The sequence below is a fragment of the Syngnathus acus genome, chromosome 23, assembly GCF_901709675.1.
Source record: "Syngnathus acus chromosome 23, fSynAcu1.2, whole genome shotgun sequence".
Classification (NCBI taxonomy): domain Eukaryota; kingdom Metazoa; phylum Chordata; class Actinopteri; order Syngnathiformes; family Syngnathidae; genus Syngnathus; species Syngnathus acus.
The window spans coordinates 6,241,238-6,260,314 of record NC_051107.1 but is presented as its reverse complement, the minus strand read 5'-3'; the positions used below and the strand labels follow the sequence as shown (position 1 = coordinate 6,260,314).

At 47.4% G+C, this 19,077-nt stretch overlaps 3 protein-coding genes across 5 annotated transcripts; 2 read left to right on the top strand and 1 right to left on the bottom strand.

The window, feature by feature from the left end:
* Positions 1–451: 451 nt before the first annotated feature.
* atp6v1e1b (ATPase H+ transporting V1 subunit E1b) lies at positions 452–4,689 on the top strand. 2 transcript variants are annotated; one of them, XM_037243648.1, is made up of 10 exons: positions 452–586; positions 2,345–2,409; positions 2,935–3,000; positions 3,078–3,187; positions 3,318–3,384; positions 3,443–3,532; positions 3,642–3,710; positions 3,784–3,878; positions 3,950–4,037; positions 4,272–4,689. In XM_037243648.1, the coding sequence occupies exons 2-10, from the start codon at positions 2,377–2,379 to the stop codon at positions 4,332–4,334; spliced, it is 681 nt and encodes a 226-aa protein (XP_037099543.1). In that variant the 5' UTR covers positions 452–586; positions 2,345–2,376; the 3' UTR covers positions 4,335–4,689. The 2 variants fall into 2 exon arrangements, with proteins under 2 accessions (XP_037099543.1, XP_037099542.1); XM_037243647.1 differs by lacking the exon at positions 452–586 and adding an exon at positions 2,118–2,244.
* Positions 4,690–4,751: 62 nt separating this feature from the next.
* On the top strand, positions 4,752–7,752 carry ada2b (adenosine deaminase 2b). Of its 2 annotated transcripts, none has more exons than XM_037243642.1 (10): positions 4,752–4,907; positions 5,297–5,616; positions 5,678–5,897; positions 5,959–6,169; positions 6,242–6,369; positions 6,442–6,532; positions 6,598–6,706; positions 6,794–6,909; positions 7,031–7,233; positions 7,324–7,752. In XM_037243642.1, exons 2-10 carry the CDS (start codon positions 5,328–5,330, stop codon positions 7,409–7,411), a joined length of 1,455 nt encoding a protein of 484 aa, XP_037099537.1. In that variant the 5' UTR covers positions 4,752–4,907; positions 5,297–5,327; the 3' UTR covers positions 7,412–7,752. The 2 variants fall into 2 exon arrangements, with proteins under 2 accessions (XP_037099537.1, XP_037099536.1); XM_037243641.1 differs by having other exon boundaries at positions 4,753–4,907; positions 6,794–6,951.
* Positions 7,753–7,776: 24 nt separating this feature from the next.
* rad51ap1 (RAD51 associated protein 1) lies at positions 7,777–9,850 on the bottom strand. The gene is made up of 9 exons (XM_037243644.1): positions 9,597–9,850; positions 9,465–9,514; positions 9,002–9,107; positions 8,819–8,931; positions 8,687–8,752; positions 8,548–8,628; positions 8,338–8,487; positions 8,045–8,155; positions 7,777–7,976 (listed from the first exon to the last, which is right to left on the bottom strand). Exons 1-9 carry the CDS (start codon positions 9,653–9,655, stop codon positions 7,849–7,851), a joined length of 864 nt encoding a protein of 287 aa, XP_037099539.1. The 5' UTR covers positions 9,656–9,850; the 3' UTR covers positions 7,777–7,848.
* Between the last annotated feature and the right edge of the window lie 9,227 nt (positions 9,851–19,077).

The window sequence follows — 19,077 nt, the reverse complement described above, 5'->3', positions numbered from 1 at the left end:
CTTCTACTTCTTGCAGTAGGCCACGGCACAGTACGCCATCACGCCCACCGCGGCCACCAAAGCGGCGCCCCCGCACAGCAGCGCCGGCAGATCGGCTGGACTCGCCGCTTTGGAGTCCTCCTCCGAGGGAACATCTCGGGCGACCACTGGCGGGAGGACGGATGAGGGAGGGAGCAGGCCCGGTGGGGCGTACGGGGGCTCTTCGGCGGAGGGCGGCGGCGTGGAGGTGGCGGAGGGCGGCTCCAGACGGAAGACGGGCAACGACGTGAGCGGTCGTATTTGCTTGAACTCTTCCGACGACAGCTGGAGGTCCAACACGCTGGTCTGAAGCTCCTCATCTTCCTCCTCCTCCTCCAGGTGTACCATGTCGGAGTTGTTCTCCGCTGCAGCTCCGCCGTCGCTGCTGTCCAGGCTCTTGGCGTCCTCGCGGTCCGCGTCGCCCATGGTGGACCACGACTCAGCCAGCAGGCTCTCGCTCTGCCAGGGTTCGGGGCTCGGGATGGCGGCGGCGGCGGTGGACCCTTCGCCGGACTCGACTGGGGCGTTCCCCTCCAGGATGGCCACTGCGGGGACACAACGCAATCAGGTTAGCACTGAAAGCTAAAACTCAAAATGTAAAAAAATGGCAGTTTACAGGAGAATGTTCCAAAAATAATTACAGCTAAAATAATATCATGTACCTCACACACAAACATGTATTTTAAATCCTGGGGAAATATCCGCTCGCTGCAGGGCTTATTTTAAGACATTGCTCCTTTTTAAAAGTTTCCATCATGCGCGTGCCTCCAACATGACACCAAGGTGACTCCACTTCACCCGGCGTGTCACGACTCCGACGCCGACCGTGGAAAGTATTCGCCGGCGGGCCCGAGCCCAGAATAGACGCGACTGTGTCGCCTCGTGTTTGCTAAGCATCGCAGCAAAATAAACATCACGCTTGAAAGGGGATTAATAATCATCACTTAGCTTAGCTCATTAGCTATTGAGTCTCTCGCTTATGTGCTCTATTGACTCAACTGCAGATTGCTTATACAGTTGGACAAAATGTATTTTGGAATGAGAATAATCCATAAAAACATACAACAATGACAATTGCATCACATGTAAAGAATTAAATAGCCACATCTTTTTTTTGCTTCTGCTGTGTGCGCCTTCATCACCAGGGGGCAGTATACTACATATAGATACACAAAGAAGAGTTTCACAATTGACTGGATAAGTAAGCTTCAGTAATAATCCCCCCACAGGCACACTTTGTGATCCTCCTTAACTTTACTTTAATTGGATTGCCATCGGTCCCATCCCGGCCGCAAAGAGTCACGATTCAAAAGTACATACTCGGTTCGGTTCACGTTACGCTAATAAAGAGGCTCTGCAAGGTTACCTACCGTCTGCCCTTCACTGCACTGACATGACCCATAGTGACCTTTTGTGCCACTTGTGTGTCCACACACAGCGCACAAAGGACAATATACTGAAATGACTTGTTGAAACATTCCTACTCACACAAAGGAAACACCGAGCATACCTGTATGTCGTCGGTGGTCTGGCAGACGTGTTTGAAGAGCAGAGTGCAGTGTCAATTAAGAAACAAAGTCACACCAGGCGAGCGGCAGGCAGGCAGGCATGCACGCTAGGTATCTGATGCACAAATAACACAATGTTCAAGCTCCCTCGCCCTCTCTCCCTCTCTCTCTCAACCCGCCCGCTCTTCCTTCCAAATCCATGACATAACACTTGGCCATGCATCTGCTATGGGTGACTCTGCAGGAGGGGGGGGGGAAACTTGAATCATTAATCAGACTTTAACCTGGGTGTAAACAATAACAATTGTGAGTTCATGCTTCACATGATAGAAATCCAGAGTTTCTTCTTGTACACATTTAAGTTCAAGATCCCTTCAGAAGTGTGATAAAAGATTCTTTAAAATGTGCAGTATAGATTTGGTGTTTGATAATAACCTTGGATGCTTAATGTTATTTGTATTTTACTTAGCGTCTCGTTAAGGCAACACAAATGACCGGTTTATTTCTTTTCATTTCAAATTAAAGTTTTGATTAATTTATCGACGCGATCGAAACGTCACTCTCCCATTCCCGCCCCCCTTGCGCCTGATTGGCCATAAAACAGGAAGTCGTCACGTGACTTTGCCAGTCAGCTGACCGTCAATTTGTATTGAAGACGTCTCTTTCGAGTCACGACCGCTTGGATTAGCTCAATTGTCGTCCACTGCACATTTTTCGGGTGAATTAAAATGTTGCTCGATTATAGCGCCAGAGTTATGTGTTACAGTGCTGCATTTTAATGAGGTTTTATTGACATTTGTGTGTTCGTTGAATGGCAGGCCCGAGCTAGCAAGCAGCTGCAGTAGCGACCATGGCGCTCAGCGATGCCGACGTTCAGAAGCAGGTAACCTCGACTTTTTTTTATTTTGAAAATGATATATTTCACATTATTTTGCGAAGAACAACATAATTATTTTTGGTTCGTTTACTCTGGTGTTTTGTTTGCCGCTAGCATCCTGCTCAATGACATTGAGGTAGCTCCTGGAGGTTAATGATAAAATGAATAAAAACATGACCGTTTTTTTCCAGTTTTGTGTGTTTGTGTGTGTGGGCGTGCTGTATTGTTATTAAACGTAGACTGATGAAGTCATCTTGACCAGTGATCACATGACAATCACATGACAGGCCAGATGAGGAACTGCTGTGTATAAACAGTACAAGAGGAAATGTATAAGTTAATGTAGAATTTTAAAGCTGACACACTGATGACTGTTCACGATCAGTGACTGAAATGGACGCAAACATTCTTCACAGTTGTGAGAAAAGCAGCCACTTCACAGCTCCATGTCACGAAATATTTCGGTCGTCGAAACAAACACTATTAAAATGAATGAAAAAATGGCCTTGGTTTTCCCCTTCGTATCTGCAGATCAAGCACATGATGGCCTTCATTGAGCAGGAGGCCAATGAGAAGGCGGAGGAGATTGACGCCAAGGTATGGATGGATGAATGACTTTTTCGTAACTTGCTGGTAAAATAAACGTAGCCACTTGCGTCCGTCTCCCCCTGCAGGCCGAGGAGGAGTTCAACATCGAGAAGGGCCGCCTGGTGCAAACGCAGCGTCTGAAGATCATGGAATACTACGAGAAGAAGGAGAAGCAGATCGAGCAGCAGAAGAAAATGTGAGCGGTGCTGGCACAGTGCGAATCCGCCTTTCCCCGTGATCGCGGCACAACGGCCTACTGTGTGACAACAACGGCCACTTAGCAAGCTAAACCGAGCCAACGTGTGTGTCATTTGTCTCCTTAACAGCCAAATGTCCAACCTGATGAACCAGGCCCGCCTCAAGGTCCTCAAGGCCCGGGACGACATGATCGCGGTAAGCCGCGTGCTCCTCAGTGACGCTGAATTGTGTTTTAACCGTCCCTAACTTTCAGGAAATGCTGAACGAGGCCCGTCAGCGGCTCGCCAACGTGGCGCGAGACCCGGCCAGGTACGCCGCGCTGATCGACGGCTTGATCCTGCAGGTTAGCCAGCGCTTGACATTCACAAGGAGCGATTCCGGTCCCGGCTCCCGATGTCGCGGCCCTTAAAGGCGCACATCCAACCTATACACGGTCAGCTTTGTTTCCTCAGGGTTTGTATCAGCTGCTTGAGTCCAAAGTGACCATCCGATGTCGTAAGCAAGACATCCAGATGGTGCAGGTGAGTCTTTGCTCTTCTGGTTCCTCTCTGGAAATGACATCATCACATCGCCGCACCTCTCGTCGGCTTGCAGGCCTCCATCCAAAGGAACATACCCATCTACAAGGCGTCCGTGAAGAAAAACCTGGAGGTCCGCATCGACCAGGACAACTTCCTGGCTCCCGACATGTGAGTGCCGCTGCGCCGCTTTTTGGGGCTTTCCTCACAAGAAGCAAATAACAAACGGAGCCATTCGACAGCTCCGGAGGCATCGAGCTATACAACGGAGACGGCAAAATCAAAGTGTCCAACACGCTGGAGAGCAGACTGGACCTCTTGGCTCAGCAGGTAACGCGTGCTGACAAGCAAACAACAAGCTGCACTCCTTTTTCAACAACATCAAGTGAATTCAATTATATTTTTGAATTAATCGAATTGTTTTTTGTCAGACTGTCTCCCCTCCACGCACACACAATTATTTTTTTTCCCCCGTTTTGTCTCATGATCTTGTGATATTGATCATTTTCCATCAGAGCTGGCAAACAATCCGTCTTTTGTCCGTGTTTGTCGCCTTGTCTGCAGATGATGCCCGACGTCCGAGTGGCCCTTTTCGGCGCCAACCCCAACCGCAAGTTCATGGATTGAGAAGCCCCGCCCCCTTGTTTCTCTATTCCTTTTCTATTGTTTTGGGTCACATTCCTGCGAAAAGGGGTGCTTTGTCGCCGTTATTAGTAGTAGTGTGTGTGTGATTGCGTGCGCGTATGTATGTATGTATGTGTGTTGCTGTTGCTGCATTCCTCTGTGCATGAAGGAAGGCCACCGACCGCCGTTACATGAGAGCAGGGACGGCGGGGTGACCGTCATGACGTAAGTTAGAATGCTAAAGGACTTTAATTTATTCTTCCACCGTCTGGTTATGAGCTGTTCCGTCTAAATGATGTGTGTGAACATGTCACGTGCTGTAAATGTACAATAAGATAATAAACTCTATGAATGGTAATACTATGTCCACGTCATGCGTGTGCTCGCAGCGCGCACACACACTGGCGCGCACACACTCGTCATTCATGCCGGGCTCGTTAGTTAATCACATGCTATTTGTCAGACAAAAATGCCTCTACTGCCGTTGCGCCCAGTGTATTGCTGACTTGTTAGGCAGGGACAGACGGGACAAGCGCAGTCGTGCGAGAAGACGGCACAGCGGACGCATCGCTTCTTGTAAGTACTTTGACTTTTTTAACGTTGCATTTTCATGGTGGTTGTCTGTCTTGTCCTTGTGTTGACTGTGATGTCATTGACAAGGAATGTCATCAAAATCCCCCTTCCCAAAAAAAAAAGTTAAAGTGCATTCATGTGCAAAGAATCATTTCATTTTGGGGATTAAACATTTTGAGCTAAAAGAAAAAAAAAAACTTTTGTTTTTTGTTAATTTTTTTTGGTGCACAATCAACTAAGATGATCCTTTATGGAAAAAACCATCTGATTTGGATAAGAAATTTAATCTGCTTTTGTGACAATGTGGTTGTCATGGTAACTGTCTACAACTCAAAACACTCCTGCAAACGTCAGTCTCGTAAATTGTATGTCTTCTGACACTTTTCTAATAGTGAACAGCGCCTCCCAGTGGCTTCCGAGGGCATGACCGCCTCCCTCCTCGGTGCAGCAGTGTCCCTCCTGTGCTTGGCGGCGGCGTCGGGAATGCTCGACCCGAGCCGGCGGGACCTGCTGATGCGCCAGGAGGCGTCCAGACAGACGGGCGGCGGTGTGGCGCTAACGCCGGCCGAGCGGCGCTTGGATGACCAGCTTCGGCGGCTGAAGCAGCGCGAGATGGCGGCCGAGCCCTTCCCGCCCGCCGTCCATTTCTTCAAGGCCAGGAACCTCATTCGTGACAGTCCCGTCTTCAAGCTGCTGCAGAACATGCCCAAAGGTGACCCGGCGGTGCCGAGCAACGATGTTGTGCGCCGAGAGCTAACGCGAGCCACCCGCAGGCGGCGCCCTGCACATCCACAGCTCGTCCCTGGTGAGCGCCGAGTGGCTGGTGAAGAACGCCACGTACCGGCCACACTGCTACGCCTGCTTCACGTGGGACAACTCGGTCCGCTTCGTCTTCTCTCTGCGCCGGCCGTACCCGCGCTGGGACTGCTTCTACTGGCAGCTTCTCAGCACGCTCCGAGCCAAGGTGGCCGATGCCGACGCCTTCGACCGCAGGTAGCGCCCGACACGCTCGTGCCTCAACTTTACTACTTGCTAATATTGGATCGCTTTCAAGCTTGATGAGCCAGCTCACATTGGTCACCGACGACCCGGACGGCGAGTACCCGGACGAGGATGCCGTGTGGAACAAGTTTGAGAACGCCTTCATTGCCAGCGCCGGGCTGGTTGGCCACGCCCCCGTCCTGAGAGATTACCTCCTGCAGGGCTTGCTCGAGCTGCACCGAGACAACATCATGTATCTGGAACTGCGCAGCGGCCTCTCCAGGGTCTGTCTCAGCATTCGTGGAAAATAGGACGAGCAGGAACGGCACATGATGTTTTGTCGCGTCTCCCTCCAGACGTACGAGCTGGACGGGACCGTCCACGACAAGACGTGGACGCTGAGGACATTTCGAAACATCACCAGGAAGTTTGTGGCCGATCATCCCGATTTTCTGGGCGCTCGCCTCATCGTAGCCGTGCACAGGTGGGTGGGCGCGCGCTCCAACGCGTTTGTTGCTATCCGTCGCCCGCCGCTGAACCCGCCGACCGCCTGCAGGTCATCGAGCTTCTCTGAGGTGAAGGCGGCCGTGGAGGAGGCCGTAGCGCTGCGCAGGGACTTCCCCGACGTGGTGGCAGGATTTGACCTGGTAGCGATTGAGCTTTTCTGCTGTAGCCATGTAACACGGAGGGTAGCTCTAGTCTTGTGCGGCAGGTTGGCCGGGAGGACAGCGGGAGGCCACTTTGGTACTTCAGGGACGCTCTTACGCTGCCGGACCGGCTGGGCGTCGCGCTGCCCTTCTTCTTTCACGCGGGAGAAACCGGTAGTTTTTTTTTTTCCCCGTTTCTCCTTCCCCATTCACTACAAAGTTCAATGACTTGATCAGATTTACATGCGTGTTGTTCGGCAGACAAGGAGGGCACGGAGGCCGATCAGAACATTCTGGACGCCCTCCTGTTCAACACCAGCCGGATCGGGCACGGCTACTCTCTGGCGCAGCACCCTCTCGCCAAGGAGATCTCCAGAGTGAGCAATGTGGCGGTGGAGGTGTGCCCCATCTCCAATCAGGTCCAGTACGCCGACCGGCCTTTGTTTGAAATTGTCCCTGTATTTGTGTTCTAACCAGCTTTGCAAACATGTCCAGCAGGTCCTGAAGCTGGTGTCGGACATGCGCAACCACCCGGCGGCGGTGCTGATGTCGGAGGGCCACCCCATGGTGATCAGCTCGGACGACCCGTCCATGTTCGGCACATCGGGCTTGTCCTACGACTTCTACCAGGCCTTTGTGGGCATCGGCGGCCTGAAGGCCAACGTGGGCACACTTAAGGAACTGGCGCTCAATTCTATCAGGTGACGACGACGCACGTCAGATCGCAGGTGGTCATTTCTTTGGAGGTCGGCGCCGTCACGCTAACAAGGGTTTCCTTGCGGCTCTTGTAGGTACAGTTCGCTGCCGGCGGAGCTCAAGGACGCCGGCCAGGCCGCGTGGCAGAGGAAATGGGACGCTTATGTTTCGGCTCACTCCTGAGACCCCAGTGGAACCTTTTTGACCACTTGATGGACTTTATTGTCAGCACCACACTTTTGCCCGAGTGATGAACTCTGCCACTTTTTTTACCCATCGTGTAACCACCAGCAAGACATAAAACAAATAAAAAGGACACCACGTTGACTGGCTGATTGGACCTCAACAATTGAGAATGATATCATTAGTGACCACCAGAAGGCGCCAGCTGCCACAACTTCAAATGCAATTTTAATAGTTGATCAATGGAAGGTTTCTAGCACTTGTTCATCCTTAAATGGTATTTATTTTTTTACGTTTGAGAACACTTTGAACTGGTAAAAATACACTGACCAAGTAACTTATCTTTGACTTTTATTTTCAAAAAAGAGAAAACAATTTTGTTGATTTCAAACGAATATTTACATGCGTTTTAGAGCTTAAACTTATTCCCTCTGTGGTCAGGTGGTGGCGCTGCTGGGGTGCAGCGGCTTGACTCGGACACGTCGGGACAGTCCCAGGCGAAGACCCTGACCGGGAGACCTTGCGGTGGGACTCTGGGATGAAGGAAGACTTTTTCCAATTTGACCTGCAAGGTGAGGCAGAAAATTCAGAACTTCTTTTTTTCTTCCGTATGCTTGGACCAATTTTAATAACCTGGTGGGTTCCATTTAGGAATCCTGGCTCCCGTCGGACCGACTGAGACTGGCGGTTTGGACACGGCGGGTTTCAGCATCGGGGGGCTTCTCGGCGTGGGTGCTGCGCATGCTGAAAAGACATGGAACTATGTTAAAGTAAGACGACAATTAAAGTCGTTTTCTTGCCACCCTTGTTTGCCATCTTAATGTGAAGGAACTACGTCACCACCTTTCATCGTTTACTGCCGAGGCAATTTTAGTGGTATCAATTATTCACAGGTTTTGCTGTTGTAAATTGAAAGTTAGTTGAACCTGTTCTGGGTTGCGCGTTCAGCTTCGGCAGCCGTCTTTCGCCGTCGGGACGCTTGTGAGGCTTGCGCTGGTCACGCTGTTCCTTTTTCTGGCGCTTGCTCTTCACCGTGAACTCCTCGTCCTCACTGAGGTCCTCCTCACTCGCCGAATCTGAAACGGCAGTTGCGTTAAGACAAATAAATGCGCAATGGAGGAGGGGAGGGGAGCTACCTGCCGTCAGTTTGGGCTCATAGTCGTTGTCATCATCCTGTGGGCATCTCCTTTGCTTCTCTTTGGAGATTTCATCCAAACCTAAAGAAAAACTGAATTGAGCGACTTTGTTTTAAAAAAAAACAAAAGGTGAATTTACCCAAAAGTGACGTGTCCACACTGCAGTTGGATCGGTGCAGGGTAGCGGGGTCTGTGTTCTCATCAGCTGTAGATCACAATGACGTTTGTTTGGAGTTGTTTTTATGATTTTCAGTCACACATTGGATCCCACCTTGACCAGCAGGAGGCACTTCTGTCCTCCCTTCCGTGTTGCTGCTATTTAGCAAAGACAGCGTAATTGCCGCCTCCAGATCCCGAGACAGCAGCTTTTCGTCTGGAGCTTTTCTGGAAGACATTTTTAGAGTCATGCAACTACAAGGTTTGTACTTGGTGTCCATTTTGTCTCCTGCTTTACCTGCTTTTGTGGATCTCCTGGGTGGCCTTTTGGCTTGATGTGTTGTGGTGCTCCTGTTGTTTGAGCTTCTTGCCGGGTGGGGGTTTCACGCTTACAAAGTCTTCGTCTGACATTTAAAGAGTAAAGTTTAATTGCACAGTTTTTTGCTGCTGCTGTTGATGTGAAATTTGTGCCATGGCTCAAAAACCAAGAAAGAACTGCATTACTCATTTTGTCCACACGAGGGAACCAAAATCACGGGTGCCAACAATTCAAATCAATATTGTACTGCATTGACTATTGATGTTCACAAAATTTAACACATTTTACAATCATTTTCATGATTTGTGTTATTGTTAACGCTTTTTTTTTTTTGTAGCTTAATCTGTGTGCAGTTAATCTAGTGTCCGGCTTGTCCGTTCGTATGTGTCGGATACATACAACACGCGTCTACGTTACGTCATATTGTCACTATTTGGCCCACCGTCGTAGTCAACGTCCATCGACTCGAAGTAATTGACGTTCTTGGTCTTCCTGCAAGCAAGAAAAAGTCAAAGACGTTTGAGTGGCAGGCAAAGTAAGCGCTGCACAACTGGCGCACGAAGTGTTGACAAACCTCGCCGGTCGGTCCATTTGACGAAACGAAAGCAAAAGCAAGCTCGATTGAGATTGCATGTGTCGACTCAAGTCTTCAATGCACCCAGACGGCCTTAGAATAATCCTTTTTGCCCTTTTGTTGTCAATTTGATTTTTGAAGCTTCCCCGCCAGAAGGGAGGAATGACGAAAAGCCATATCCGGTTTCTTGGCCACTAACTTTCGAGTAGGCCTGCCTGCGAGTGGTGTGCATTCCAGTTCTTTTAGGTGAACCGAATCTTTAGAATCAGTTTACTCAGAAGATTCGTTCAAACAAATCGTTCAATGAATCCCCCCCACACGCACACATACTGATACAGCTTTTTTTTTTTTTTTTTTTTTTAATTTTACATCCAGTGGAAACGACCCATACACATTAAACAATACAACGACCCACGATGGGTTCAAAAGAACGAATCTTTTCAGTGAACGAAAGTGAACGAATCACTTCCGAAAGTGATTTTCAGTTCATATGACTTCAACCAGTAGGTGTCGGTAATGCCCATTGAAGCTGGTGCCATCTCGCCGTAAAACAAAACGAAGAAGAAAATGACGACACTTCCCGTTCACGAACGAGTTGTGAATTGCATTTCCCGTTCACCAACGAACGAATCTGTGAGTGATTCGCATTTCCAGTTCATCGCGAGAACGGATCAGTGAGGGAACGAATCGTGACTTTCCCGTTCGCGAACGAGGCAATGGGTCAACTGCCTGCTTTCCTTCCTTCCTTCCTTCCCGTGCATCAACGGATCAGTCAGTGAATGTGTTGCGTCTCCCTCCTGGCGTGAACTATGTAAATTTACGGAAAGAAAGAACCACTCACTGAAACACCACTTCTTTTATGCACGTTTTCTCCAAGCTAACGGCTAACTTTATTGCATGAAACGATGCGCCATTGTGCAAAAATGGGGAGATTATGCTTCTCTTTGGGTCGTCTTGATTTTATACGTTAAAGTTCCATTGATCGTGAGCAGCCGCGGAGCCCTGAGTGCCAAGCAGGGAAGAAATGGGTACCATTTTTAGAGTCTCTGGTATGACCCGGCCGGGGTTTGAACCCACAACCTTCCAGTCTCAGGGCGTACACTCTACCACTAGGTATAACACTTATAGTAGTTTGTAAATAACGTGTATGCATATATACGCCTAAATATTGTTATCCAATATGTACTGCAATTTTACACTGGATTGTTGGTTCGAAATGTACTTTTAATATTTTTAATAAACATTTATGTTAAAACTTGTCTGGTGTTTTATTCCTTGTTTTTATATTCGCCAATTAAAACAAGAGTCAGACATTTGGTTAACTGCTTTATATGACAATATGTGTAGGTTTATGGACACTTCAATAGGTACACAACACGAGGTAAAAAATAAATAAATAAATACAGGGTAAATTGCACAACAAAAGCACATTCTCACATCTGGGATCGAACCAAGTTCTCAACAAGTAAGAGCCCGTGACATTAACCAGTCGGCCACTTCGACTTGAGACCCAGCGTTCGTCTGCACTCTTTTGTACTAGTGATGTGCATTCCAGTTCTCAAGTGAACTGAATCTTTAGAATCGGTTGTGTGTGTTTAACGAGGGTCACTTGGAAAACATATTGGAACGCGGCCCCGAGGACTAGAGCTTGACACCTGGGACCTTTGACCATATTTCCCTAATAAAGTGGCCTGTTATTAGGTACACTTGAAAATGGCGCTGTACCTAATGAAGTGTCCGTGTGATTCCCTCGTTAAGCGCACCTGCGTGAAAAGTTTTAGCTCCTGCAGAGCGTGAAAGGGGCTAAAACTTTTCACGCAGGTGCGCTTAACGAGGGTCACTTGGAAAACATGTTGGAACGCGGCCCCGAGGACTAGAGCTTGACTCCTGTGACCTTTGACCATGATATTTGCCTAATAAAGTGGCCTGTTATTAGGTACACTTGAAAATGGCGCTGTACCTAATGAAGTGTCCGTGTGATTCCCTCGTTAAGCGCACCTGCGTGAAAAGTTTTAGCTCCTGCAGAGCGTGAAAGGGGCTAAAACTTTTCACGCAGGTGCGCTTAACGAGGGTCACTTGGAAAACATGTTGGAACGCGGCCCCGAGGACTAGAGCTTGACTCCTGTGACCTTTGACCATGATATTTGCCTAATAAAGTGGCCTGTTATTAGGTACACTTGAAAATGGCGGTGTACCTAATGGAGTGTCCGTGTGATTCCCTCGTTAAGCGCACCTGCGTGAAAAGTTTTAGCTCCTGCAGTGCGTGAAAGGGGCTAAAACTTTTCACGCAGGTGCGCTTAACGAGGGTCACTTGGAAAACATGTTGGAACGCGGCCCGAGGACTAGAGCTTGACTCCTGTGACCTTTGACCATGATATTTGCCTAATAAAGTGGCTTGTTATTAGGTACACTTGAAAATGGCGGTGTACCTAATGGAGTGTCTGTGTGATTCCCTCGTTAAGTGCACCTGCGTGAAAAGTTTTAGCTCCTGCAGAACGTGAAAGGAGCTAAAACTTTTCACGCAGGTGCGCTTAACGAGGGTCACTTGGAAAACATGTTGGAACGGGGCCCCGAGGACTAGAGCTTGACACCTGTGACCTTTGACCATGATATTTCCCTAATAAAGTGGCCTGTTATTAGGTACACTTGAAAATGGCGGTGTACCTAATGGAGTGTCCCTGTGATTCCCTCGTTAAGCGCACCTGCGTGAAAAGTTTTAGCTCCTGCAGAGCGTGAAAGGGGCTAAAAGTTTTCACGCAGGTGCGCTTAACGAGGGTCACTTGGAAAACATGTTGGAACGCGGCCCTTCGAGGACTGGAGGTCGGCACCCCTGGTTTAAGTGAAAAGTGCCACACCCGCCCTCACCCCCACTTTCTGATTGGGTGTTTGATCTGTGACGTCACACAGACACTCCATTAGGTACAACGCCATTTTCAAGCGTACCTAAAAACAGGCCAGTTCATTAGGGAAAAATCATGGCCAAAGCTGAACTGAAAGTGAAAAGTGCCACACCCGCCCTCACCCCCACCTCCTGATTGGCTGGTTGATCTTTGACGTCACACGGACACTACATTAGGTACACCACCATTTTCAGCTGTACCTAATAACTTTATGCATTTTTTGTACGCGTCAAGAATGTGTATTTGACTACTTGCTCTTTATTTTGGGGGACACCAACACACATTACACAATGTAAAACACATATGCATATTGTCATATAAAGCAGTTAACCAAATGTCAAGTTTTTGTTTTCATGCCCAAAAAAAATAAAAAGGAATAAAACACCAGACAAGTTTTAACAGGTTTTTAATGTTTATTAAAATAATAATAATAATAAAAGTACATTTCAAACCAGCAATCTAATGTGAAATTGCAGTAGATATACATACACATATTGTCACATAAAGCAGTTAACCAAATGTCTGTTTTTTATGTTTTAATTGGCGAATATAAAAACAAGGAATAAAACAGCAGACAAGTTTTAACATAAATATTTATTAAAAATAATAATATTAAAAGGAAATTTCAAACCAGCAATCCAATGTGAAATTGCAGTAGATATATTGGATAGCAATATTTAGGCGTATATATGCATACACGTTATTTTAAGTGTTATAAAATAAAGATTACCCAAAGAGAAGCATAATCTCCCCGTGGCTTGATGTAAGGGCGGACCTAAACTTTTTACTTCATTATATTTGTTTGTTAAATTATTTCTTTGGCTGTTTCAAGGGGTCAGTTAGTAGGTAAACCACATGACGTCAGCAATAAAACAGTTTTGACCATGATTTGAAGGACCAAAACAGTAATAGAATCCTCAACTGTACGGGATGCGCGCCCTCTGCGGGAAACATGATGTACTGCACCCACTCCACTAATTTCTATGACCACAACTAACAAGTTGTTTCCCACTACCTAATTCACCTGTGCAACCGTCGAATAACTCAAAGCACATATTAAATTAGCTTTACAATGTAATATTACGTCTCACTACACTTGTTGACCTTATTCTAGTCACCAAAAGCGTAATACTACATTGCAAAAAAAAAAAAGAAGGAAACGCAGCACTTTTGGAAAATATGTTAGCGTCGAGACGTACAGGTAGACGACCGGCAGCCAACGTGGAACTTCCACTCTTGCAGTTTGGACTTTTGCGTGGAAAACACACAAAACAACATGCAGCTAAGCCACCTTTGTTGATCTTGTTCTACGATAGCTATAGCGAGCAACAAACCAACTCGAGGACTTATATTAAAAACAGTTCCTCTTAAGTCGTCGAAGTGTGCGTGTGCGTTTGTTTGCGTAGTTTAGGGAGAAGAAGGAGCCGTCTTGGAGGACGCCAGCGTCTACCTGCTGCACAGTACGAGCCAATGGACTTGATGAGCAACCAACTAGTGATGGCTGGTGAGTGTAGGATTCGTTCAAAAGAACGAATCTTTTCAGTGAACGAGAGTGAACGAATCACTTCCTAAAGTGATTCGTCCTTTTTTCAGACATTTGGTTAACTGCTTCATATGACAATATGTTTATATGTGTGTTTTACGTTGTTACATGAGTTGGTGTCCCCCAAAATAACAAATGTCGGCATTACGGTTTTTTTATCAACCTTTTATTCAAACACATTCGGTATAACAACACCATCAACGACAAGCCAACAAATACAAAATTAAAACATCAATTTACTCGGTATAATGAAATAGACAAAAAAACGACATTCAAGCTTATCAATATCAGTATAAGTTTACTACGACAGGCACGTGCACGAAAGGCTCTCGGAAGACTCGCTAAAAACCCGAATTAGTCTTTGAAATGCAGGCTTGTTCTACAAAAGTCCATTTGCAAATATGTGGCAAAATGTCAATCGTCTATTAGTGTGAAAAGCGCTCGGTACAAAATGGTGATGTTTACACACAGCGGCGTGATGAAACAAGCGCTTGCTTTCCTGTTGATGAGAATGTCTTTCATGTTGTTCATTCTGCTGATGGCGCTTTCATAATGAAAGCGCTCATTTAAAGCTGCTTGTGCCTTCAAGAGCGCATGGAATGTGATACATATAGATCGTTCCACATTGCGTATTAAAGAGTGTGTGGTCATGTGTTGCATATTGATCGGCCGGCGCATAATGTGGCGAGATCCGCCCTTCTTCATTAAATATTTGATTGATGAAGAGGTGAATATAATGCAAGGAGCTACTTGATTAGGTACACGCTGTAAACGAGGGCCGGCCGCGGATCGAAAGGAAGGTAATGTCCGCTTGTAATGTCTGTGGGTGAGTTTCACCAGATCGAGGGAGCCATTTTCAGAGATTGATTGTCATCGATCGGTAATGACTGCTTGAGTCTCAAGGCCCGCCCGTCCTGGTCCACTTCCAACCATTGTGTTTCACTTGAGAGATTTCGAGCATCTTGTCATGTCTGCTTTTGGGATGGACAGATTAGTTGGTGGACTTGTAATGGCTACTTTTGACTTTCATGGAATAGATGGATTCCATCGACTCGTAATGTCTGCTCGTGACTTTTGCTCAATTCATTTCCAGGCCTTGTGTGTGCACCCTTTGGAGAGCGACCGCATGCTACAGTACGAGTATCTATCGACTCGTCATGTCTGCTTCAGTTGTCAGTTTCACCTAATAGAGGGCTACCAAATCGCAATAAAACGAGCGTCCTTATCTGCACTGATGCAAATATGCAAAGAGGAAGAAAAAAAGCGCAGAGTAAGCGTCTTGCTCGTCACGGTGACACATTGTGCCTCGGTCATGTTTAATAGATAATTCACACTCGGCTGAATATTGAATGTGCGGCGATGTGATTTTAATCGACACCCGCAGTGGGACACCCTCTCGCACGGCCTCCTCGACTCCCGTTTTTGTTTTCCATCTTTCAAATCCAAGTCACGCGACGGGGTTGCGAAGGACACGCTCGTTTACTGAGGAGTCATATTTTTCACATTGATTGCCATTTTAGATGGAGGCAAAATGTTGCAGTAACCTTTCAAGACCACCGGTTGGCACTGTGGTGCGAAAAGTCCAATTCAGTTAATACAAATTGGTGATTGATACAAATGCGCGACAAATGTGAAACAAATAGAATACTGATAATAAATCTGAAATCTTAGAAGTCTTGCATTCCAAATAATTATGAAAAAAAAAGATCCATTTTCTCTTCTTCCCTATACACACACACACACACACACACACACACACACACACAGCTGCCGCACTCAGGATCATTTCCCCTCTTTTTTCCTCCCCTTTCCTTCCTCCCTTTTCATTCCCATCCAGATCTCCAAAAACACAAGAAGCAGATTTATTTTTCGAGAGGAGAGATGCTAGCACGCTAACGACACATGCTACCTTCTTTGTGCGGCGTCTCAATGTAGAAACATTGAATCGTCAAATGTTTAAAATGAAGGAAAAGTCTCTTTTTGTTTTCAAACTAATGTGAGCAATTTCAGAACAAATGCATCATGTGTGTCTTCATTCAAGTCGAGAGTTTTGTTAGCTCCTCGCAGTTAACGAGATGCTCATCGGAGCCAGGCTGCTGCGTTAGTCTTATGAAAATTTCACGAGGCTAACTCTCACTAAAGCTGTCATCTTTATTTATTCCCCCCCAAGTTTTTTTTGTTTCGACGAGGGTTTCTTCTTGTTCGCCGGAGGAGCTCGTGGCCGTGCCGCCTCTTGAAAAGAAGCGATAAAACGTCGCTCTTATCTGCCGCCCTGCAATCTGCAGACACTGCAGGCCGCCTCCACCTCCTCCCTTTTCTTCCTCCTTTTTCCTCCTTCCTTTTTCACGGGCGCATGAAAAGAAGTCACGACACGCAAATCATAAGGTCCAAATAGCCGGAATCACATTGGACGTGAACATTGAAATGTTGCCTCGCGCCGTTGATGGAATGTTCGCTGTGGCTTTCATAACGCGCCAAACAAGGTGTCGTGATTTAATGGTGCGTTCAGAGTTGAATGCTTCATTGCACGGGAAAGCCACTCACACTTTTTCAACTTGTTCCAAATTGGCCTTCGTAGTTCTCATCGCAATAATAATGAAATTCTTAAAATCCCTCAAAACAGGAACTAACTGAGCCTAAAATGGCAGATGACCGATTTTTTTTCTGTTTTTTGTGTAGCATCACTTTTGGTATCGGGAGCGTCGTATCGGAGCAGTTTCCCTAATAGTGTTGATGTTGTTTAGGCTTCAAGGGTGGAATTTTCCAAATAGCCTTTGTTGCTCTATGTAGGTCACTCAGTCCTCATCAATAAGTCCAATCAGCTGTTCAATATTGTGATAAGCAGCAGATCTCGCATGTTGGAGCCTCTGCTGCGTGTCGTGCCGGTGCAGGAACAAACTGGCAAGCGTGTTCCACTTGAGGCGCCCAAGGCAAGGCCGCCGTCTCGCCTGGCTTTTCGGCTGCCGGCCTCACACCCAAAGGGGCCTGCCTCGCTCACTTAATCGCCCGTGCGGGTGAGACGGCCAGTAAGAGACGCAGCCTACCGTGTGTGTGTTTGTGTGTTCCTACAGGGAGTGATAAAAGCACAGCGCAGTGCACCGCGCATCATTTGTTTGATAAACGAGCCGAGTAGCGCAGTGTCGACGTGAGTGGAGGCCGCTTAAAAGACACAAGAGGGAGGTTACCCAATCTCCTGCCTGTTAAGAGCTTCTCGCTGACATCAGTAGTTTTTTTTTTTTGTGGTCTCGCAGAAAAGTGACAATTGGAGCAACACGGTCTGCTTTCTTTTCCGTGCTAATTGTTTTTCCGGCGTTCCTTTCCGCCTCTGCCGGAAGGTCGCGTCTCATCGACGGTCAGCTCGCGTTGGCATCGACTCCGAGCGACACGCCGGGCGGGGGTGCGAAGGAGTCATAAAAAGTGGTTGATTGTTTGGAATCGCCGCGCGAGTAGCGGCGCTCCGCCTCGGCGAGGTGACGCGTGGCGATGGCGGCTGACATTTTGATGGATGGCGCTGAAAACCAAATCAGCCCGTATTGATAAGTGCCCGCTCGATAGTTCACTGAGTGACGACCTTGAACACGGCAAACGTATTAACGAGGCAAAGCTAGCTAGTACGGTCAAAAAATACAATTCAATTAATATGTAACAAATAATTCTTCGAACGATCTGGGCCACACTCCCAACTATTTGCGTCGCTCCCCCCCCCCCCCCGGTGTTGTTTTTGTTGCTCCAAGTACATCTCGATCCCAGATGGTCCCAGCTGTGTTGTCAGGTGGGCTTTTATTTGCATGGCCGCCCGCTGGGAATGGCGAGCAAAGAGCACGACCGCTCGTCTGACGGACAGAGGAGGCCATTTCAGAACACATTCATGCTCATCTGGGAGGCGAGGGGGGGGCAGCCACAACACGGTCACATCTCCATCACGTGCAAATATTTCACAAGCTAAGACGTACGCTTTTGTGTGGCTGGTTTCTGCCATTATTTCAACCAACTAATTTGCTTTTCTCTGCACCTCACTTAAAGTTGAGGTGCACAAACGGAAAAGTAACAGATGTCCGATCCTCTCTCCTTTCTTTTCTTGGAGACATTTTCTTTGCCATAGATTGAAAAGCCATTACTGATAAGACTCGCAGGCTACGGTGGGAAGACAGAAAGAAGTCATTATTAGAGATTAATGAGTTTTTGGGGGGCGGGGGGGTTTAAACGTCGTGCGGTGGGCCGCATTGTCGCCCAGGAGACAAATTGGGGCGAGTGCTGTTTTTTTTTTTCCTCCTTTCTTCTGTCTGTCACGCTCGGCGGCTCACGCCCGAGTGTTTTGGCTCCTTCGCTCTCAAATCAAGCGTCGGACGCAACGAGGAGGGATCCTAGCTCCACTTCCTCCGCGGCTTCATTATTGGGCTCGGTATTCTCGCCCACGTGATTATTGGCTAATGGATCGATCGCGGGCACGTTTGCCGCCGGAGTTGAAATATTAATACGCAGTAGAGAGCTTCGTGGATGATAAACTATCTTCATGATGTTTGTTAGCCGAGTGACGTCGCGAGCGCGTCATCCAATAATCTTCAACCTCTCCAACAACAACAAAGTTAGTTGGCAAGTACTTTTGGATTTAATCATGAAAAAAGTGGACGGTGGCAGATGGTGGCAATCTTTTCCCCATCATTCCATCTCCTTTAATCAAATGGAGGGAAATGTTATCAGGCTGCTGGTGAAGCGTATCCCGTGCTGGAAGAGTCCTCGTTGCGCCATTCCGAGGTCGCAAACGCACACGAGATGGATTATTAATGAGTTGAACATGAGACGGATGGAATGCTCCAGATCGTTATCGGCGGGGTGGCTGACTCGTACTAATTGCGATTGCCATCAACCCCGCCAAACAGGACGACGGCCACAATCTGATCGTGGCTTTATTATTTACGATGTTCATTTTGAGATCCGTGCTTGTATCTTAAACCCCGGCCTCATTTTAATGACGGAAGTCCATCGTTAAAAAGCTATTTAGGCGTGGTCAACAACAGTTTTCATTCCGAGCAATATC

Bases quoted from the DNA above. Each gene is read 5' to 3' on its own strand.
- rad51ap1 (XM_037243644.1), bottom strand. From the start codon at position 9,655: ATGCAATCTCAATCGAGCTTGCTTTTGCTTTCGTTTCGTCAAATGGAC. The intron at 9,108-9,464 runs GTGGGCCAAATA...TTTAAATGTCAG, and splicing joins GATGGACGTTGACTACGACG to ACGAAGACTTTGTAAGCGTG. The intron at 8,753-8,818 runs GTGGGATCCAAT...TGTGATCTACAG, and splicing joins AGTGCCTCCTGCTGGTCAAG to CTGATGAGAACACAGACCCC.
- atp6v1e1b (XM_037243648.1), top strand. From the start codon at position 2,377: ATGGCGCTCAGCGATGCCGACGTTCAGAAGCAG. The intron at 3,533-3,641 runs GTTAGCCAGCGC...TTGTTTCCTCAG, and splicing joins TCGACGGCTTGATCCTGCAG to GGTTTGTATCAGCTGCTTGA. The intron at 3,711-3,783 runs GTGAGTCTTTGC...GTCGGCTTGCAG, and splicing joins AAGACATCCAGATGGTGCAG to GCCTCCATCCAAAGGAACAT.
- ada2b (XM_037243641.1), top strand. From the start codon at position 5,328: ATGACCGCCTCCCTCCTCGGTGCAGCAGTGTCCCTCCTGTGCTTGGCG. The intron at 6,370-6,441 runs GTGGGTGGGCGC...GACCGCCTGCAG, and splicing joins CTCATCGTAGCCGTGCACAG to GTCATCGAGCTTCTCTGAGG. The intron at 7,234-7,323 runs GTGACGACGACG...CGGCTCTTGTAG, and splicing joins CTGGCGCTCAATTCTATCAG to GTACAGTTCGCTGCCGGCGG.